The 23656-nt window shown below is 43.4% G+C and overlaps 1 protein-coding gene across 1 annotated transcript in view; it reads right to left on the minus strand.

The window, feature by feature from the left end:
- The window catches only part of si:ch211-186j3.6 (neural-cadherin), a 272276-nt gene that overhangs the window by 47873 nt on the left and 200747 nt on the right, over positions 1 to 23656 (minus strand). Inside the window, exons 28-31 of the mRNA XM_034527653.1 lie at positions 11663 to 11790; positions 7391 to 7518; positions 6945 to 7068; positions 2136 to 2316 (exon numbers count right to left, since the gene is read on the minus strand). Coding sequence (XP_034383544.1) covers positions 2136 to 2316; positions 6945 to 7068; positions 7391 to 7518; positions 11663 to 11790 — 561 coding nt within the window. The remainder of the gene's footprint in view (positions 1 to 2135; positions 2317 to 6944; positions 7069 to 7390; positions 7519 to 11662; positions 11791 to 23656) is intronic.

Below are 23656 nucleotides of genomic sequence, written 5' to 3' on the forward strand. Positions count from 1 at the left end.
AGGTCCTGGGACAGGGATGTCGTATGTGTACAGATTGTAAAGCCCTCTGAGGCAAATTTGTAATTTGTGATATTGGGCTATACAAAATAAACTGAATTGAAATTGAATTGAACACGGGACGGCTGTTCGTGTCCCATGTGAAGGCAAACGTCGACTTCACCGCTTGTTTTGCTTGATACGTGACCTTATGTATGAAAATGTTTATTTCACGGTAGTTGTTGTTATTATTGGAGCACGTGACAGAATATAAGATCGGAAAATGGGGCGGCCCTTGGTCCGGCCACCGAGCCAGACCTGCAGGTCTGATGCCCGGTTGCAGGAAAATAAAATGGATGAAATAAGACTCCAGGTGAACCCAGTGAGACGAGAGACTGTTGAGCCCACATCTTCACAGAGCCCCGGATCCATTGTTCACCCCGGATCAAGCAGCACATGACGGGCTGACAGCAGGACAGACAGCGGGAGGGACTCCGGTGGGACGAGAGGAGCTGGACTCTGAGTTTGCATCATGATGCTTACTGCTCAAAAATATTGAAAGTTGATGGACAACGTTTTCCTGATGTTGCGCTGCTGTTTTTGCTTTGTTCGTCACGTTTTTCTTGTGTTGAAAATGGGCACCAACTGCATATCGTTGTGCATCCCTGTGTTGCATACCGACAATAGATCACCCTCCAATCAAAAGTTTCTACATTTGTTATCTTACGTGTCGTTGTTGTTGTTGTTTAGTTCCTTTTTTACATTAACATAACACGTACCTTTTTTTCTATAACCATAACCAAGTAGTTTTATTGCCTACCTTTTTTTCTATAACCATAACCAAGTAGTTTTATTGCCTAAAGGGCATTTCTGCACCCTTGATACGATATGAAACGTAGAGTGATAGAGAACACAAAGCTTTTGGAGTGTGCCCCTGCATGCCGACCATTCAATGTCACCATAGTCTAACAGTGAAGGGTGATCCCTCAGTGGCCGTACACTTCATATTATGGCGCTCTAGGCACCCCACTTTGGACAAATCAGGGACGCTGTGCTCATTTATAATGCACAGGCGTAGGTTTCCATAGTTTTTATGTTTTTAGATTGTGGGCACTTTTTGTACTTTCTAAGATTGCCTCAATGATTGCCAAAAGCATCCACATGGCCCCTCTGGGTCGTCGACTCCACAGCTTATCGCTTTTCCAAAGATTTGAATCCTCTCATGAATGTGGAGATTGACTCATTCACATTTTCTTCATTCATCCACTTGAGAGAGTCCCTTCTGTGCGGTACAAGACGAGAAGCGAACAGGACGGTAAAGCCCGCCAGAGACTGCTGCAGTCAGCAGAATGCATCTCTGGAGGCGCCCGCCTCAATCTGGAGGACGTGCAAAAGGAAAAGTGCGGAAGGGTCATTAAAGATCTCATCTCGGGCCGACAACAGCCTCCTCCAACTGCTGCAGTCAGGCAAACGCATCCACGGACGTGAGGCTGCTTTCTCCCATAGGCCATGAGTATCCTCAGCATGACAAGTGTGCGTCCTATACATGGATTCATTTACAAATAGAGCTGGATATCCTTTGTGTCACAAAGGCATGGCATCATCGCGGGTGATATCTGAAGTCCACTCAAACCTCTTGTAGGTTATGTGTTTACTAAACCACTTAATGTTTATGATGACATTCACAATAAATTCCTGTCAGCTAGATTTAGTCAGCATTTGGGACGGAAACTTTACACCGCAAACAAATAAAAAAAACGAGTTTACTTGCTCCACATCCCTGAGGCTGTGAGAGAAAACAACCTGTAAGCTGTCTCTTAATATCCTCTATAGTCGTCATCTTGTGTGGCTGTGTGCTACATAGCTGAAATAAGCATATTTGACAGTGTGCTTGTTGTATGTGTAATAGTTATACGGCCTGTAAATCCACATATTTAAAAAAGAAAAACAAGGTCCATATTTGGAAGCGTATTTAAGGGGAGAAACCGAGCCTCCAGAGCTAAATATTACAACCCCATTTTGCTTCAGTGCGACTACAAACTCAATATCCAACAGCTACGAGCAATTATGCTGTAGTTTTCCATTAATGTTCTTTCGCATGGATGACTTTGTTTTTGTTGCTGTTTGATGTACTCCTTCGACGCATTAGTTTGGCTTACCCTCTTCACACTGGTGTCCTGTGTATCCCTGCACACACTGGCAGCTGAAAGAGCCCCACTCGCCATGACAGCGACCCCGGTGGCCGCAGGACGGGTAGCCCATGTTGACGCAGCTGCTGTCGGTGGTCAGGCAGCCCGGAGAGCTGGATTGCGAGTCGGCCGGGGAGCCCAAATCATACAGCTGAAAGGGGGAGATAGGTGGAGAGGAGGTGCATTAAGAGAGGATGAGAGGAGTTGAAAGGAACGGCGAGAGGTGGAGGGAGGAGAGATGGGGACATGTGTGTGTGTGTGTGTCGGGGGGGGGGGGGGGGGGGGAGAAAAGGGAGAGATGGAAGAGAACAGCGTTAGAAAGTAAAGATAAGGGAGCGTTGAGACGAGTAGTCGGCACAATAAACAAACAAACAAGTGGCAGCAGAGAGAGGGGATTGGGGAAGACAGAGGGCAGACAGGTAGGTTAGTAGCCAGAGGGGGAGTCAGAGTCTGTTATATTTAAGTAATTAAATATATATATATATATCTCAGAAATGTTCAAACGTGTTGAAGGACATGAGCTCAGGGTACACTGTGGCCTTCTCTACCTTCCACTCTCCGACTCTCTTCCTGGACCAATCCTCTGATGGACAAACGACATGGCTGACTGGTAGAGAAAGCTGGGAGGACGGGGGAACCTTGAACGTCTCAATTTGTGCCCCTCACAAAACCGCGCCATAAAAAACATTAATATGTTCAATCTCGTCTCTGCCCAACCGAACTTTACGAGTTATGTTAGTTGGCGAGGACGGAGGAATGCAAAGGATCGTAAAAGCTGACAGTGAGTCATACCGCCAGGGAGGTGCTGATTGGCTCTGACCTCCACCAAAGAGGCATCTTCCTGGTTGCTGACCTTTTGAAAGCTTTACAGCTCGTCCTGTTTGGTTTGGACCGATCGCGTTGATTGCTGAGAACTGAAAAAACTGACATTATAGCAATCGACGAGTGAGAGGCACATCGGAGGTGTCTGCAATTGATTCGAGTGCGCATCTGTGTCACTGTGGCGCGTATCTGTGTGTTTGAGCAAACGACTCGGGCCGACATACGAGCTGAGTGCAAAAATACACCCGCTTCTGCTTGAAGTGTCACACACCCACTTCAGAGACACTGCGGGCAGCCTTGTTTGTATTTGCCAAGAATAATTCCAGGTGCCTCAGTCCACAGGAAGTGAAAAACAAATTCTCCACTGAAAATGCAAAGTGTAGAGCTGAGGGTGCTGCGTAGTTTTACGACTTTACACCAAGAAGAGGTGAATGATAAACTTTTCCTCCCAAAACAGCATCCACTCCTCAAAGAAGCTTTTCCACTAGATTTTTTTGGAACCGTTGTCTTATGGGATTTGCTCCCGTAAAAGCATCGGCGAGGTTGGTCACCAACCTTGTGTTGGGAGGGGTTAAAGTCAGCGCTCTGTGCAGGTCAAGTTCTACCAAATGAAACCTGCGTAACAGACCTGGCTTCTTGCACATGTTGAGACGAGGCGGGGGCTATTGTCACAAAGAATAATAAACAAGAATAATTTTTTTTTAAAAACACTGCACACTGCTTCCACTTTTCATGAAGCATACAGCAACGTTTCTCCTGGCAGAATGACCACATTGGCCCTGGAATGTTTTACCACTGTCAAACTTTTTGCTGAGCAATTTCGATTCAAAGCAGCTGGCATTCCAAATGCCATTAGCTCAACTCTTGTAACTGCAAAACCTCCATACTTAAAAAAAAGTGGAGTGACAGCTTTGTCAAAACAACCCTAAAACTTAGGAGCGGTAATGTTAGATAGAGAGTTGAGGGGAGCGGAGTAATGACAGGACGAGGATGGAGAGAGTTAAAAAAGACGATGGCGAATGACAGCTGGAGGGGAGAATAGAATAGAAACACAATTATAAAATCAAAAAAAAATCTCTTCCTGTCTCTTTTTCAGGAGACAGCGTCACATTCACTCCTTCCTTTAGCTCGGTCTAGTTTGCTTTTCTTCTTCCATCCGCTCACTGGTCCCATACCGCCGCGGGTCACACTTCAATAGGCTTTGTGGAGGTGACGTGGTCCTGACACGCTGCATCTTTGTTTGGTCATGTTCAGATGCCCACAGGATACGTACAGACACCCAGGTGACGGATACCCATTCACCTGTTCCCTCCGGTCCAAACGGATCCCGACCGTTGGCTTAACCGTCCTTCAGGGCTGGCTACAGTAAGACACGCTCAGCGTTGCTTTGGCTAACGCCAGTAGCTAGCTCGCTGCTGCTCCATAACATAAGGAAAAACTAACTCTGAAAAAAGGTTTAAAAGACCATAAAAATACCATAAAAAGGGTGCATGGTCCCTTTTAAAAAGAAAAGAAAGAAATATATATATATTTTTTTTAGCAATGACAAAAATAAAAATGCGAGGTTCCCGCAAACACCACTTTCTTTCCTGTCCTGCAGTTGTGGCTGTATTTGAATCAGTTTTCTTTTTTTTCTTTTGTGGAAATTATACTAAGATGTGGTAATGTTTTCAACCAATTACTCTTCCTTACATTCTGATCTCACTCTTGCCTCAGAAAAAGGCCACCTCCCCTGACAGATGAGTACAATGACAGACACACACGGGGAGAGACATGTACATAGAAACTACGCAGTTACTATCAATGTCATCTACCTTTACCTCTTCAGCACACCTCAAAACAGATGCGTCAATAAGAGCAACCCCCGATGAGAAAAAATGAGAGAGGGAAAAAAAAATGATTCATACAATGTCGGAACACGTCCATCAACATTAGTAATCATCAGTACGCCTACTGCTGCTCGCTCTGTGGAGATGTATTATCCTCATGTCCGCCCACACGCGTCATGCAGATTTCTCTCATTAGTGTGTACGGTTTGTGCAGCCTCCCGCTACGTCTGCAGCTCAGGTACCCCACACCAACTGCACTACAAGCCTTTTAGCATTGCAGCGGGAGAGACTTATATATCATTTTATATTCCCACTCTCGAGATTCAACATCTTAATAGAGCTTTAAGGGTCTGCTGAATGGAATATGGCAGTCGGGGTTCGCGTTCTCTCCCGGTGTCTGCGTGGGTTTTCTGCGAGTGTTCCGGTTTCCCTCCGACATTGCAAGAGACAGTAAAGACATGCGGGTGAGGTTAATTGGTGAATTGAATGTGAGGGTGAATGATTGTCTGTCTCTTTGTGTGAGCCCTGTGATTGATTGGCAGCCCTGTGGCCCGCCTCTCGCCCAATGTCGGCTCCAGCGCTGACCTTCCAAAGGTCAAGTGGGTACAGCTGATGGATGGAATGGGCACGGATAATTTGTGTTTGTGGGGAACAAGCTTACAGATATTTTGATAGAGATTCTACATTAAAGTTATTATATGTGTGAGACTCATTTGCATTATTAATGTAGATACATTATATTACTATACAACAAGTTGCTCAATGATTTAAACCAGATTGAATATGTGAGTCAGTTTTTACACAGTTACCATGATGCAAAGAGAAGAACAGATAAACATTTCCTAAAAACTGGATCCTGCTCCTGACCTCATTATATGAAATACATATTTGTCAGACGTCATTATGGTGACATTTGTATTTGTAGCTTACAAAAAAAGAGTGGTGCATTTCTAGCTCCAGATGCTTTTTGTATATGGATGTATGCATTTGATTTCATAAGCGTCATTCTCTCCAAGGCTTTAGTTAGTTCTTGTCACGAAAAAACACGTGACGCTTTAAATGAAGTCCTGCTCCGATGCCGCAAAAGGCCTCCCAGCCTTCAAAATGAGATCAGCATCCATCCGAGATCATTTGGAAAACTAGCTTCCCTGAAAGAGTCCAGCGAGAGCCGCCCCTACAGTACCAGTAGTTTCACTTTTCTGATATCCAATTAGAATTAGTCACTGACGCAGTGCTCAAAGCGGCTCCGTGCACAGCAACAAGAACCAGTTGCAAAGCGTCCGCTGCCTCCAATGAGTGTCATAAAAGATGAGTAGTCCCGCTCCCCTCCCACTCTTTTGCTTTGCATACAGAGATGCAAAGATTCCGTGATAAGATTGCAAGCATAATTGAATGCAGGGGACATTTTATATCAGGTGTAACTTGACAAAAATGAAAGCAAAAAAAAGAGTGAGGAATAGCTGTTGCAGCCCGTAACAAAGGTAGTATCGCTCCTACATTGTGCTAAGTTACACATTACCGAGCTTGAGCAGTAACATATTTCCCACATATCAACATTTCCTGTCCAGTTGACTTTTGATTATCAGGGAAGTCGCATCTTACCCTGTCGGCATCAGTTGGAATATAGTTTTTTAAACCATAACATTTATGTCTCAATACCAGTTCTATCAGACGAGACGCAATACTTTTTGGACAGGCAGGGACAACATTGCTCCTTCTCTGGCGTTTTTTTTAAAGAAGATTCTAGGCTTTAGAAGGCAGCGGGTTAACAAAACGTGATGACACCTGAGGCCTGTGTTCATAGAGCAATGATTTGGGCTTTGTTGGGCTTGGCCTCAGACTACCACGGTTGAGCATTGAGTGCTTGACTTCTTAGCTCCAACGGAGCAGTGGAGGGTTCCTTGAAAGTCTCGACTTGAAGTCGTGGGCTGGAAGCGTAAAGAGATTATATTTTCACGAGTGCGATATTTAAAAGCGCTTTAAAGGTTACAGTTCTTCCTCTTACACGGCACGAGGGTACGATGAATGACGAAACCTGTTATGAATCCACTTATCAGCCGGAGTGTAGGTGTGAGTTTTGAGTGCTCGCGGCCTACACAGGTGTGTGCGTGCGTCAGTGCCGCGTTACCTTGCTGTCCACGATGAGGTCGCGGATGCAGCCGGTGAAGTGCTTGTGCTGAAGCTGAGGGTAGACGTAGGGGATGTCCTCGTTCACACCGCCCAGCTGGAGCACCTGGCTCATGTTCAGGTGTCTGAAACACATAGAGAATGCACGCTGACGCACATATTACAGTTCACGAGACACGTGCACTGCCATACCCCCGTCATTCGGGTACAATTGGAGGAATTACCCCGAAAATCCAAAAGGGACAGTCATGGAAGTGTCGATACATTAGAACCGCATAAGTTGTCACAACACCATTAAGAGACCTTTTCGTAGCCCTTGCTTTAACTTTAAAGCAGTTGCTTCTCACTTCTTCTAATGAGGCCTTTTCACATTGTATCACTGGAAAGCAAAGATGTCAGCCCCAAACAGAAGCTGCTAAAATTGTGCGTTCAGGTGTTTGTGCGTACCTGTCGGTGTTGGGTGTAACGCCCGTCACCTCACAGGAGGAGTGGTCCTCGGTGGTCAGCCAGCTGCCGAGGCCTTCCATTTCCATCACCGCCGCCCCCGAGCAGCGATCCAGGGTGAAACGCACTTCCTGCGGAGAGCACGCAGACACGGACATACTGTAAGGAAACCCAATGTATACATAAAGGCTCCTACCTCTGTATCATTATAATGAGTGCACCACGCATTGCTGTCAAGTGTTTTCGCCATCATCATTCACATTTCTGACTCGCATTTCCTACATTAGCATATTGATCTGCTGCCGCCCGCTATGTTTCCTTTTAGAGCACCAACGAGAAAACCACTCCTCAAAACCAGCGTGTTCCAATAACTGGTGGATTTACAAGTTAAGAAGACGGCCATGACAACCTGTTTCCAAGGAGTGATTTATTCCATCAACTGTTTATCTGATTTTTTCTTTCTTTCGCAAACAGCAAGCAGCTTATACTGGGATTCCATTAGAAAGTGCATGGTTATTATAACAGTATTGGGTCTTTTAATGGACTGTACATGCTTTTATTCAGAGGTGGGGGGAGGAGCCTTACCTGATAATTCCCCAAAACACTTAGCACAATAATCATCACTATTACTCTGGTGGTTAACAATACCCAGTGTGCATTAGCATTCAGGTGGTAAAACATTAGTATAACATTTGTACATGTCCTAAGAGCTTACAATCTCGAAAACACTCAGTCAGTTTTCATACTTTGGATAAAGCTAGATAGACATGATTAGTAAACATATTAGGCCCAAAACCTTTTCTCATTACCGCACTTACATGTCATATATTTCTCTCTTCAATCTGATGGACATCACCGGTTCATGAGTAGGGGCACATTCACGAGTTTTGAGCATTAGCATAATCAATGCGACCAAATTAATTTCAAACCTTGAGTGACCGTCGTCTGCCTTCACAAACCGGTCCATGTCCGCCCGTATTGTCATCACAATATCATTTTATTCTCGTAGACGAAATAATTATTGTGCTATGGACAATAACACGTTTTGTTGACCTCCAAATTCTAATTGGCTCATCTTTCAGTTCAGGTGGACGTTTGTGACTGCACAGGTTTACGTTCGAAACCACCTCAAAAAGAGTTTTAAAGCTTTTTCATCAGGTCAGTTGATAAAACAAAAGCAGGCAGTCTTGGGGACGAGACGGTAAAGGGAGATGGAGGAGAGAATAGTATACGCTAGGCGATGCTGCATTGTCGGGAACAGCTGGGGATGATCCCCTGGACGCCGACTCACTTAAAGACCCAGAAACAGCTGTGTGAAACAGCTGCGTGAAACAGGAGCGAGCGAGTTTTCTTAACAACTACTGGACTGTATAATTCGCCACACACACCTAAATATGCCAACATCATCATAAAATTGACCTTACTCGTTGGTGTGGGCATGTTTTTATCTGTTTAGAGTCATACGACTTGAGTCACGTTTTTTTCCCTTTTACTTTAACACAACCGGATAGTAAATGTGTCGGGGAAGCAGCAGCTAATTTTACACCCGCTGCGCCCAGCTGATCAATGAGGTTGATGGTGCCACATGCACAGTGGTTGTCTGCAGGATTATACGTTACGGATACTGTATATTAAATATTATTCAGTTCTTTACAAGGCTCAGGACCAGACAAAACCAAACGCTTTGGCTTTGGTAATATCTGATTCACGGCTCAACTGTTTTGTATCACGTAAAAATAATCATGGCTGGATTCTTGGCTGCTGAATCCTGCAGTGAGTCTGCAGACGGCAGCTCTGTCCTCACGATCTGACCAGGTTGGATAAGCTGCTGCTGACCATTCAGAATAGACTCACATGTGATTTACAATAATGCCATTGTGCCACAGAATAATCCCTGTTGTAATAAAATAATAATAAAAACAAGTTATTGTATTCATGAAAATCAGAATAAAGCCGTTGTGTTACCCAAAGTCCTGATGCACTCATGCATTTGTCCCGCTGCCCCCATTCTCAATACAGAGCAATCGCAGTAGCTGTTGTGGATAAAGCCGTTGTGTTCTTTGTGCATGTTTGGCAGTGATTTGGACGGTTTGGTAAAGGACACAAATTGCACACACATTTCCGTGACATATTAGAGGCAAGGTAATGTTCCTGATGGCATTATTAAAATGGTTGCACTTAGGGTAGAGCAAAAAAAAAAGAAAAGACAGCGGTTTGGGAACATTTCTGGGAACTTTGAGTCCCCAGCTAAATGAAGTAAATATAAGTGTGACATAGGTGATGATAGAGTTTTAGGCTCTAAAGAGGCTTTTGATGGTGCTGAATATGAAACGGCTTGTAGTGCTGAAAAAACAGTCTGTGCTTTTACTTAAGTAGTATTCATCTATGTTGAACCTGTTTCAGGCGGTCCAGGTGCTGCCTCTCACGTGCGGTGGTCCTTAATTACCGTCCAATTAGTTGAGAGACAATGTCTACAGCTAATCTGTGGAAAGAGATATCTGCATATGAATGTTGATTAACAGCTACATTATTGTCAGTAGGCAGCCAGTGGGTTTAGAGATTGCATTTTGAAACCAACACTAAACTCTTGTCCCGTTGCCTAAAGATTCTGCATTCGTATGAAGACATCCATTCAAAGAGATTAAGAAGTCCTTCGCTCGGCTTGAGACCGTGAGGTTGAAGTTTCTAGGCTGGGTTAAAACAAAGCTGTTACGAAGAGCCTCGCTGACTGCCGTCCTCATATTTAAGAGAGATAAGAACATGGAGGCAGTGGTTTACGTGTGAGTCCTTGGAGGTGAAGAGCTCTAAGCGGTCCTCATTCAAATGAAGATTAGCTTAATTTTACTCTAATTTAATTCACTTCCACAGAGCCTGAGCAGAGAATGTCAAAGGAGGGCCATTGCAATAATGCGTCCGCTATTGTCTCCCTTTGCACTTTACATTGCATTACTAAATCACCAACGGACATCTTCCCCATTCGGAGGCCTAATAATAGTATCAAATAGGCCTACATGGGGCTATTTGGAGTCAATGACATGATACAGTTTTTGGAACCTTAGCTATAAGGTAACAATGGATATAAATGTGATTATGTTCATTGTTACAATGCCAGGGATCAATAATGTATTGGGCTTAAAAAGAACATTTAGTTGTAATGTTTGGCTCTGTCAAACGACATTGCTCCAAGGTCTGTGTGCCCTGTTCAGTTTGTTTCCTGGCCACTAGTTTTCAGAATTCTACACATATAAACTACACATATAAACTAAGGTTTATGTTGGTGCTCTTATAATTGTCCAAATTAATTTACATAAATGGTGTGCAATTCCACAACAATTCCACATCAGCTGCATGATGTCAAACTTTAGTACAACGACACCTTGTTCCTTGGATCTCATTTATTAAAGAAGATAACTAAACCTCAGGACAGGGCAGCGCAAGATCACAGATGGTGAGGTTCAACACAACCTCACCACCTGTCCATCCCTCTGTTTGAGATATCTTAAGATGAGGTGGAATAGTAACCAAATCCTTTTTGGCAGACCCAGTTTTCTTTCTCCCAGTGGTGGGTTCCATATACAATGCAGGAGAGTCATATTTCATCGATACAGTCACTAGGATACCAAAGAAAACACATCTGTTTTCCCATCCAGGCTGGATGCAATTTTCCTGATGCATCGTGATGTCTCTGCACTGTATTCCAGAAGCATTCAAGTTGTTTGTAAAACGCAGTTTCCTATTGAGATTCTGTCTTGAGTACCTGCAGGCTGCATGAGTCGGTGTCAAACTGAGGCCAAAGGTGTGGGTGGATGTTCAGTAAGTGTAAAGTGAAGAGTCAACACGTGTAGTTCAGCAACACGAACACGCTGTTTGTTTTTTTGCCTCATCCAAAAACACGTTCAGGCTTGTGCCCTCTGCTTTGAAAGTGATATTTGTGTTTATGCACATATTAGGACATACAGAATAATTGACATAATTACAGCTGAAATGCAATTCAACTCTTTTCATTGACAGCTCTAGATAATCACAAACAACATTTCTCTCCTTGATTCATAAGCAACACATCTTAGCCATATGGGTGTGAAAATGACAAATTTAAACTGTGAGCCAACATCTATTTACAATATTTTTATGCGAGTAAACATTTCTTGATTTTAGTGGTGAAATGGAGTGTGTGAAGGCTTTGTCATCTGCAGCTGGGCGTGAGCACACGTGGAGCTGATTTGCTAAAGAGCTAGATAAATGGCAGTCGGTGTTTAAATAGGTGAAGCGTCCAACCTTGCTGTTGCTGCGGACATCCAGCCGATGCCACCGTCTGTCTGCCACGTTCACGTTGCCTGGCAACTGTAGCACCACTGTGCCAGAGCCATGGTTGATTTTCAAGGTGGGGGTCCCATCTATTAGCTCTGGATAGAGAGAGAGAGAGAGAGAGAGAGAGAGAGAAAGAGACAGACAGACAGGGTTGGTGAGATTACATTGAAATCATTAGACTTTAGAAACATCGAGCTTTCAGAGACACTATCAAAGGCTTTGGTTTGAAGCTGTTGACAATGAATATTTGCTGCGGTATTGAAGTCTCTAAAACAATATTGAACACCATTGTGACGAAATTATTCATGCCAAAGAGTTAAGTAGTGCCTTAAGTGACAAATAATTGAGTGCACACAAGCAGTGTGGTACATAACTTGCCAGATATCACCTGAATATTAGCTGTAATGAGGATTATTGCACAGAGCTCGCTGCCTTGCAGTTCTTTTCCCGTCACATTCCATGGCAGTCAACAAGCATCAGACAAAAGTTATTAAATTCTATTTTCTGACTTACTCAAATGGCAAATTAAAAGTTAATGAAGTGGTTAAGACTGCTTGTGTGCTCGGCATCATATGTAAAGGAATTATGGGAATGCATGTCTAGCAACCAGCAGTGGCAATTCATCATCGTGCATACTGAACTTCGGAAGTGCATTCAGACACATAACTCTGAACACTAAGGATCCCAGTGTCCCTGCTTATACAGTATACTGGGACTGTACTACACTGGTTTCACGCCACAGTAGCTGGTATTTAGAGACTACTAGAGCTAGGGCTGGTAATCCATACTCAATAAAGAATCAACCGTAATAACTCAGTACCAAGTAGTGTCAAGACTTCTCAGAATATTAAAAAAAATTGGGGGGGGGGGGATTTTTGAATGTCTAAAAAAAAAAAAAAGGTAAAGTTTGCACGCAGCCAGTCAATGCAAGCGTTCTTCAATTCAATGGGATGTGTGTTTGGCCCAGTTCCTCAGCAGACACAACCCATAGAGACGGAACTGCGTACCTGACTGTCGTCTCTGAACACTTAGATCTGTCTGAGATTGTGGCTAGGAGCTAATGGTGCTAGGAGCTAACGGTTCTAACAGCGCTAACCACCGCAACAGTGCTGACGGGGCAAATAGTTTGAACCTGGGAGGGAACTGCAGGGTGGCTGTTACGCTTCAGCGAGAAAGCGGTCCCACCACTTCGGGCCAGGGGGGGGGTCTACGTAATCTGTGGTTACCCATGATGGGTATCAAATAGTGCGCTCTTGGTGCTGGTATCACTTTGAGGGTACTAGCATTGGAACTGACAACGTACATTTTTTAAACCATACGTAGCCTTATTAGATCAGAGACTCCCAACATTCTAATATTCTTTTTTTCTTCCCAAAATCTGTTAGGAATGTTCTTTAAGCATGAGTAAAACACGCTAACTTAAACGATGTACTCCTTTCCCATGGTTACGAGACGAGAATGTGTGTTTCGATGATCAGTAAGTTGCTGTTTACTGTTATACTGCTACATTTAGACTGACTGGAGTCTGGTCGCTTTGAGGAGCGCAAATTAATTTTATGTTTGTACATTCATTAATTATAATAATGGTCCGAAGTCTTGTGGATTTTATTTAATATATATTCACTTCCACACGCGTCAGCATCGCAATGTAAACGGGGAGAACATTAGCGTATCCTCTCAGGTGTCATGTTTCCATCACTGCCGACCTTTGCCACCACAAAGCCAAAATAAATATGTTAATGTTTTTTGTCCAGTGGGAAAACGGCCTTAATTTCAATTTCTGGATTTGAAATACTAATTAAATCAAACAGGGTCTCCTCTATCTGTTGTCCTCTACTGGTCTCCACAGAGTGCTCAGATATTCTTCTGGGTCTATTTAATGAAGTCAAAAGGATAAAACTAATTGTAATGTATTTCTTCTATGTTAGTGCCCATCTGCCACAGCTGCCTAATGCACAGATCATTAAGTTTACTGACGTCTTGGTTAACATGACTATCGTCCAGCTGACCATTGAATTAAGGACTGATCCACCTTTTCATTCGTCCACACTATGTTCTGCCAGTGTGGGAAACATATGGAAAAGTCTAAGTCAAATAGAGTGATGCGTTTCCATTCAGTTCAAAAGATTGCGACTGCAGTGACTTCTCAAAAATATGCTGCATTTATATAATTAGTATTTATTTTGTTATAAAATTAGGCTTATGCCAAAACTGCGGGAAGTCTCTTTTGGCTGTATTCAATAAAAAATTATAATAGGCTGTTCCAGTTCACGACCAATAGCTCCTTGTTCTTAATTTCCCCCGTAGTCACCCTGAGGCTACACTCCCGCACACCCACCGTGTGAATTAAGGATTTGGTTCCCACTAAAGCATTTGTACTTATGCTTCCTTTTGAGGACTCCCCGCTGGCACTTAACTCCTAGTCCCACAAACTGAAACGGTTACAGTATATGCTGGAATTATAATTAAAACTGAGATACAACTCCTGTGCTCCGCCAACTTCCGCACGATGACACTTCTCTTGATGCTCGAGTCGGGAGAAGTTGGAAGTCGAAAGAGGCTGACAAGAATCAAATTCCCTTCTTACGGCTCTTCACTCCGCTGTGTGTCTGACTTCAGCTGAGCTTTCGTCATCCCTCCTGGTGCTTCTCTCGCAATGTCTGCCTGTCTATCACCGCTCTTTCATCTCCCGTCTCTCTCTCCTCCTGCCACGCTTCACACTTTCATTAACTTTTTCACCGCGACTGGCATTTTTACATTGTGCTGCCTTCAGAAAAATTCACAAAAGCGTTCGACTGACATTTTGCTTTTTGTGAAACCACTGTTTTCTATCATGTGTAATGGGATGCGTTGATTCCTAACCCTTGTGTTGTTAGAAGGGTAAAAAATAGACCCGCTATTATGTTTAACAGCAGAGAAACCCCCCTAAATGCTATTTATTCAACTTGACCCCTCACAGGATACACGCTCACAGACAAAAAATAAATAACTCAGACAACATGAGAATTTCCTAAAAACACTGTTCACTAATGGGGAATTCAGTGGGCAGGGCTTCATCGATTTAATTGTCAGTTACATATTGTAAGTCCAGATTAGATGAGTATAGGGGTAGCTCACTAAGAGCTGTTGCGTTAAGATTTATTTAGTTTGCACCCTTTTGCTCTGCACAGCCCTCCCTTACGATATGTAAGTTAGAAAGTTAAGAGTTAGAATACATAACTAAAGCTCTATAGCAGAGTAATGTAGTAGTAGGGGCTCTAACGCGCGGGATAGTGCGCACCATTGCAGGGAGCAACCCTAACCTCATCATTCAGAGGACCAAGACCACAGCCATTGGCCAAGCTCTGGGAGGTTAAGGATCGCAGCATCTAGCTAAGGCAGCGTATTTCTGCAACGTTTTCCCTGCCAGCAGCTGAACCATGGTCTGGAATCAGAAAGAACTCGTGCTTTTATGTGCCACCAGAATCATCTTTAGATCCCCTTCCAGATGAGTGCTAAAAAGCAGGGAATTAGACCCCCATCACCAACCCCATCACCTTCAACACAAGCGCCTTGAAGGGCTCCGCTCATCGCCGCAGCTTTTCCGGTGGGTGATCATAACTGGGGCAGCTTTTGCAACTTAGATGAAGGTCCACCCTGGGGATGGAGCCAATCCGGCAGCCGGTACACAACATTTGTGATGAATGATTGTGTTTTCTAATGCAATTATTATTATTTTTCTTTATTTTTTTACGGGTTTAGGGAAGGCCGGTTGATTTTATTTTACCCCGAGGACAAGGGCAGTATACAGAATGTTACAACTACACAATGTTGGCAAGCAATAATGTTACCAACACCGTAATAATTTCATGCCATAAATCTTCACCTTGAGCTAGAAGAAATAAGGCGTTGTTGAGTACACGGAATGCTGCTCTTATCTAATTGCCTTGTCAAGGCTGGGATGGGCCATTGTGATGAGCGCCCCATTCTTCATTATGCTGCCTCGCATGGAAGTAAAATAAAAAACCAAAGCCCTGGCCATGTAGTTTTCAAGCCATAGTGAGCGCAGGTTTGTTGTTAGCCCCTCCTTTCTTCTTAACTTTTCTTCAATTACCTGCCAGTTGATTTACCCCGCTCCAGCTGCAAGATGAGTTGCTGCTGCACTTCAGGAATGGTTAAATTAATTGTAATATATTGGCTGGGGCCAGACAATTGACCAAAGCGAACAAAGTAAATTCAATATATCAGTTCAATCCAAGGCCTCCCTCCTTTGTTTAACTTGTACTTTGTCATCTTTAGGCCCCCCCACATCTCAGTAAACTTATTCACTTCCTCGTCTCATTTATTGTCCGGTCTGCAGGCCCCTCACTGTTTTTTCTTCTTTATATCACACTTCTCAATCTTTCAATTTCTATTCTACAGGCTGCTCCCTCCGGGGAATTTTCCTCTTCCTTGAACTTCAATGGATGCCAACGTTATCACTCCCAACCCTCTCTTTACACCCGCACTGGTGCAGCCAGATATGTCGGAACTGGCAGCACAATCAGAGCCGCAAAGGACACCTTCATAAGTCGTACAAAATATCCCTTTACACAGATGTGCTTGCAAATGTAAATGTGTAAATTTGTGGACACGTGCGCGCCAAGTGTAGGTGTGTGCAGAAAAGTGTACGCACACATTCAGGCACCTACAACCAGTTAAAAGGCAGATTGACCAGCCAATGGTCTGGCGCGGCTCAGCAGCCTTCTTGTTGTGATTGGAGGAACATTTATTTCCCCAAGAGATGACTTCAGAGGTCTCGCGGGAGAGGAGGGACAAAGTGAAGCAGCCAGAAGAGGAAGAAAAAATGATTAAGAAAAGCAAGGGTAAGGCAGGAAGAAAAGAGAGAGGGAAATGGGAAAAAAAGGTAAGTAGGCTAAGGGTAGACGAGGAGAGAAAAGAGTGGAGACTACCATAGTAGAGATTAGGAGTGAGTGTGATTGAGCACAAAGCTGGGAGGAAGGCCAAGTTACAAGACGGCAGATGACAAGTGGGATGACTGACTGTGAGGTAAATAGATGAGAAATGAACAATGCAGACAAGACGAAAGGGAGAAACAGAAGGTGATGAGTAGAGAAGAACATGATGATTGGATCAAAACGAGGACAAATAAGAAGCAGATGGAGGAAGCAAAGGAGGAGATAATCTCAGTTTGAGTGTGCTGTAGTCCTCTAACCTCATCAAAGCAGAAATAATCAAGTCTTTTCTTTGATTTGTTCATTTTCACTTCATGAGCTAAACAGGCTTACAGCAAAAGTGAGAGTTTAAATGGTTTTATTTAGTTTGCAACTAAGAATGCCGTGAAACTAAATTATTGCACATGTTGTGGCACGGGCAGAAAAAGAAACACATTTCTTCTTTTTTTTTAACAGAGGACTTATTTTTATATTATCCAGAAATCATAAAGAATTGGTAGTGAAAGCCAGAGAGATCATTCCTGTTAGTTATAATCAAATAAACAGTCACCAATATGATTATTGTTAACTGCTTCACCTGGGCTAAATACATTGGATGCATGTTAGCACATGGCTGAACAAATGTGAAAGGAACCCTTTGAGAGAGAGCGTTAAAAAGACTTAAACCACACTGAACAAACCTGTGAGCCAAGGAATTATTCTCTCACCACCAGGACATATTTTGGTGGATTCGGTTCTGCACCGTTAATTGGCAGCTGTCGGATCATTTTGACGTGTTAAACCAACGAAATACATGCTTTTCTAATGTGAAGCTAGAGGTAGTCCTTTGATGTGAAACCCAGCGGTTTAAAAAATAAAATAAAGAGCTTTTGTAACATTGGCTGTATAAAAAGATTTAGAAGTAGCCACCGTGACGCTACCCATTGGTCTGTGGACTACCGCCTTGAAGACTTGCGTTCGGCATTTTGGTCGTCGCCATCTTGTTTTTTTCGGAAGCAGAACAGACCATATTTAGACGAGAGGGTGTAGCTGTGGAGGAGCGAGGCTCGGCGGGGCCAGGTACCGGAATACGCTAAGTCATCAGCTAACTCTTGCGCTAGCTAACTAGCTTAGTTAGCAAGGTGCACCAGGAATTCATGGTAATTGGGATGCAAATTATGGCTCGCACAAAAACGTCTTTAAACTAAATGTGATGTCACCTGAGAAAATAAATAGCCAACTCTTTATTGTGCTTTCACAGACAGTGTCCGTCTGGTCCGAATCAGAGTAAATTGATACTTTTGGTTAGTTTTCTGTTTGAACTGGTTTGGTTTCACAGTACACAAATGAACGCAGCCCAAATAAAAAAGGTAATTTGCTGAGGTGCGTGTACGGAGGAGCAGGGACAATGCACTGACACACAAATCCCTTCATCATTGCCTCGGTAGCAAAACATCCACGTGCGAAGCAGAACAGATGGTTTTCAGATAGACGAATAACTTAAACTTAATGTCAACTGTAATAAAGCAATGCGGGTTCAGTGTCTCGCTCAAAACTTCAACGCGTGCTACTGGGATCGAATCGGCTACCTTGTGGTTACAGGATGTCCCTCAGCCTTATAGCAACGTAACAAAAGCATGCAGGTCATTGTATGTCTAGCGTAATAACTGTTGAACTTCTCTTCTGTAGCTTCGGTAAAGGTAAATGGAACAGAACTGAGGGAAAGGGCTTCACAGAGATGTGCAAACAGAAACGGATGAAAGAACAAACTGGGGCTCGCAGGCTGGAGAGTACAGCTGGGAGTGCAGCGGGCTGGCAGGCCAAATGGGAACGTCTTCATAGGGCCTTTTAAATGCTCCGGGTGTACTCCGGTTAGGACAAGACTTTGCTCTTAAAGGGCACATCCACACGACCGGGCTTCTTTTCTACTCATACGTAATTCATTACCTCCGACTCTGAGACAGGAGAGAGAGTGTCAAAGTGTATGCTTTGTGTGCAAGGAGAGGCAGAGTTGGGGGCTCTTAAATGTGAAAAATGTCCTTCTGACTGCCTGAAGATACACAGGAGCCAAACCAAGAGCATATGGACTGCATAAATAGCATTACAAATCACACAGCTACACACATACCCCCGCCTTCACACGCACAAGCAGTCACATATTCTCTAATGCCCACTGAAGTCATCCTGTGTACAAATCAGCAGGCAATGCAGCAAGTGCAGAGCAGAGAGCTTCTTGAATAAACGATCTGTCAGCTAGCTAGCCAGCCCCGGAGCCGGTGCATATTGGATCTCTGCATCCAGCAGCACTTTCTATTTGAAAAGCCGTCGTGGTGCTAAGCTGGAGGCTACTACTACAAAACAGCTCTGTGGAAATTGGTGGTAATGACAATGTTATTCTGTGTGTGCTGTTGCTCACTAGATCCCTTCTTCCATTTATTTACAACCATATAAAGAGCTGAGAATATGTTATTTCTGGTTCATTGGGAAGAAAAAGGCAAACACACACACACTCACGGATTCCTTCTAGACCCACCACCGGCAGACCCTGTTCCATTCTGCAAGGGTGTTGGTGATAACACACATTTAATTTGTCTTGTTAATTAGTCAATTGATTGGACAAGCATTGGCCTCTGGCTGGTAATCTTTGCATGCAAGCATGCATGTGTGTGTGTGTGTGTGTGTGTGTGTGTGTGCGAGAAAGGTTAGTACTGTGTGTGTTCGATCAAACACCTCATAGCAGGTATAACGCTCCCAGCCATGTCTGTCATTTAGAGTTGATCATGCTGGACACAAATCATTACCGAGACAATCAATCTCACTAATACAGCTAAGGTCAAAGTGTGGCATTAGTGACCAGGCCAGGAAGTCATCATGCAAATGAGCCAGTTATATTGCATGTGTTGTCCGGAGTCTATATCTGTCAACCTGTAAGAAAAGACTTGGGAGAATTGATGTAATCACCTCTTTCTATGAAATATATATTACGTTTATTAGAAAGTAATTTACATGGAGTCTTTTGGTAGCCGAGTAGTTACAGTGCATGACAACGAAACTTTTGTTGGATGTCACACCTCAATTCTACACTGTCACAAATTGCAATATAAATATGTAAAATAGAAGTCTTTTTTTTATTAGAATTGTCGACAACCACTTTATACTGAGGCAAAATACGGTGTTTTAATTATGCATATTCGTTACACGGTTTGTGTAATAGGAGAAGATGGAAACCACTCTGTCAATACCATAAATATGATGGGTTAGCGTAGCTAACGGAAACAGCTAGCCTGACTCTGTCTGTAGCTATTGAAATATACCTACAAGCACTTCAACTCACTTACACATATCTCATTTGTTACCGATAGTACTGATTTCATCCATTTGGACGGCCGTACTCTCTGCATGTACCCACAATGACAGAGGACACCCAAAAACATACCCATGTGTTCTACTACTGTTCTACTAATTACCACCAGGAAAGAGTTGGTGAAAGTCGTATTTAATTGCGGTAAACAATGATAAATCTGACATGACTGGAAGGTGGCAATCTTTCCACCACACAATCATTATAACTGATTCCAACTGAGGTATGAATACCTCCTGTAAGTATATACACAGATCAGATCGCCAGTGGGGAAACATCTCCTGAGGAGGTGGTGACAGGTGGTAGTGACAATGTCAAAGTAAATGCCTGTCAGACAGCTGGTGGGGCACCTAGGACAGTGTTACACTTGTGAAAAATGTAATGCCAAAATGGAAGCAGGAGGAGGTGTTCCCTGGGAACTTTTGGTCCATAAAAATACCCAGAGGAAATGATTTATATTGCATTGTCCTCAACTAAATCTTCCCTTGACACCAGCTGGACACAAGCCACACGTTAATAACAGGGGGTGAGGTCTCTGTTTTGTCCTTCCATCTCTGCAACCAGGTTTTTATGGTGAAATCATAAAAAAGAAAAATGTAGTATCAGAGTGACAGCCGCCTATGTATTCAATATCACTGGAAGGTTTCTGGTAGGGATACAGCTTTGTACAAACAACTGGGCCTTTTTAGATGACTGTGGTTTCCAGCCAAACTAATGACAGTGACCAGGAAATAAAGCTTGCTTTTATGGTGCGTTCACACCAAACGCGTTACGAATATTCGCAACGCTTTACTCGCGTCAGTTTGTGTTCATTTGTGTCTTTCGCAACCAGTTGCGAAAAGGGGCGTGGCTTATCTCCGTGGCTTGTCTCCAAAAAAACAGTTATAAATTCCACCATCCACCACGGTCGAAATAACCACTAGTTCTGCTTTATACTTGTTGTGGACATCCCATAAACGTCAGAACATCTAACGCCCTGGTGTTTGGGTTCATAACATCACCCGTAGGCACACACAGCTCGGGGAATTTCACAGACTCCGTCTCGATAACTTCCGCTTCCAGTGCTACGAGAGCAGCAGCAGCCCAACGGGCGGAGCATCTCAACGCTGATTGGCTTTCGCAACCTGGCGAGTTGGAACTCGCGTTGTAAGTTGAAATATTTCAACTCTGGCGAAATTTCGCAACGCGCGAAACGCGTCTATGCATTGACTTTGCATGGGATCTAGACGCGCGAAAACTTCGCAACACGTTTGGTGTGAACCAGGTGTAATAATGCAGTGGTTCTCAACTGGTCTGGCTGTGGGACCCACCATCACCCCTGAATGACAAGCCGCAACCCAAATCGAGGAACATTTTCAACTTCTCAAATGTATTTAATAAAAGATGGTGCAGTTTGAACCTGAGATAGTAGAGGATATGTATGCCAACACGAAAACAAGTTTAATGATAAACCAAAACGACCAGCTGGGTGGCGATGCTAGAGAGGGAACTATTCCCTTTTACGCTCAATTAGCTGCATTTTAATTAAAAAACAAAATGTGCATCTTCAGGACACAAGGAATTACAACATACATAACAATTCAGAATTCAGACAGTGCATTCATGCACAAACATGACATAAAAAAAGTAAAGGAAGTTTAACAAAGACTCAAATGACCCAACTTTAACTGAGAATACTCACTCACTGAATCTATGACAAACATTCACTATGGAACAAGTCAGTGTCTTGAGGAGCAGCTTTTCCACAAACTCAAAATAAATTTAAAAGGATTCATATTCATATTCAAAATGAACTTTTCTTGTGATTACCTTATCAGTAGTTAAATACTGAAAAAAATTGTGCTTTACAGAAAGTTATGCAGCACCTGAGGTGTAACACTGACATAGACCTGAGTCTGGAGGAATTTCTAATGGGAGAACTGGGGATGTTTTTTGCTCCTGGCAAGAGTCTCAAAGTCTGGAGTTATAGTTGACAAGGCCACTCTGAGGTCAATGTCCAGTCTATTTCTGTGTTTAGTCTTCAGCTGAACCAGAGCTGAGAAGTCACACTCACAGAGATAGGTAGTGCTGAAGGGTAGCATGGCTTTTACTGCTCCAGTGGCAAGTGAAGGATACACGCTGATCACACTGATGCACCAAAACTGGGAGAGGCTTACCTCCGTGAATTTCTTTTTCAGCATGACCGCTCCACCAGCTGACTCTCTTCGTTGCTTGGCAACGTGACACTTTCTTTGTCGATTCCAAACGGGTCACGGACCCAGTCGTCACCCCTCTGTTTCTGGGGAAAGTAATCATTAAACCGCTGCAGAAGTTTATTCAGATGCGTCGTTGATGGTTTTCTCCATTACATTCTTTCCTGCCTTGTCCTGCTGCTGTCCCTCATGACGGGCATTGGGGAACATGTTGAGTCGGCTTTTTTTATTTTAAAGCATCGATTTTGCGACGTGTGCCACACACTGTCGCTAAACAGGTCTGCAAGAGGCGACTTGTTCTGGGCAAGAAAGGCTGCGATTTCAGCTCGTAGTTCATAAAAACGGGACAGTACCTTTCCCCTCGAAAGCCAGCGTTCCTCGGCGTGATAAAACACCTGTACATGCTCACTACCAAGATCCTGGCACAGTTTTTGAAAACATGGGGTGTTCTTTGCACTTCGTTTAATGTAGTTTACCACTTGATGACATCGTTTAATGTTCCATGAAGCACTGGGACCATATTCTTTGCTGCCAGGGCCTCACAATGGTGCCAAGTTGCATTCAGAGCTTTTCCTGTCATGCAGGCAGTGCCGTCAGTTGTGATACCGACGCATGTCCCAACTGAGGCCCACTGAACTCAAGTACAAGTCTAAGGAGCTGAAAATGTCCTCTGCAGTCGTAGTAGTCGGGAGCTCTCTTGTTCCTGTAACACATGTTCCACGTAAACGAGTAACACTGCTTTATTTGTTATGTCTGTTGATTCGTCCATTTGTAATGAAAAATTACCATTTGCCTTAATTCGAGCTGTGGTCTGTTCTTTGATGTCATCCGACATGTCTTCAATTCGCCTACTTCTAGTGTCATTTGACAGAGGTATAGTTTTCAGTTCATCTGCTGCGGATTGATCCAACATCTCTCTCACCATGTCCATGGCTGCAGGTAAGATGAGGTTCTCTGTAATGGTGTGGGGCTTCTTTCATTCAGCAATGCGATGTGCCACCCGGTAAGATGCACAGAGTGCCTGTTCTTGCCTCGAGCACGAAGAAGTAAGACACTTTTGTGATGTCCTCAGGTCTTGAAGTCTTCTTTGAAAGTACTCCACAGGTCTATCTTTGAGAGAAGAGTGCTTTGTTTCCAAATGTTGCTTCAGTTTGGACGGCTACTTGCTTTCTTGTGCCAGAACCTCGCTGCACAAAACACACTGAGGTTTTTGTCCTCTTTTGTCCTCAATATGAGAAAACCTATATCTTATGGAGTCGGTGTCGTACTTACGTTTCGACATGTTTGATTAGAAACATGTCAGTGTTCTTCTATGCTGTAAAATTGATTAATTAACTATATTTATTTAATACATTATCAATACAATATAAGTGTAAGTTCATAAGCTGAATTGTATATTCAGTAGGCTATTCAATGTCATTATCCTAAAAACCCAAAGTCTCCTCCATATCAGGATGGTTTGATAACAACCTGGCACACGCCACATGTCATCACT

This window comes from Cyclopterus lumpus, chromosome 3, assembly GCF_009769545.1.
Source record: "Cyclopterus lumpus isolate fCycLum1 chromosome 3, fCycLum1.pri, whole genome shotgun sequence".
NCBI classification, from domain to species: Eukaryota; Metazoa; Chordata; class Actinopteri; order Perciformes; family Cyclopteridae; genus Cyclopterus; species Cyclopterus lumpus.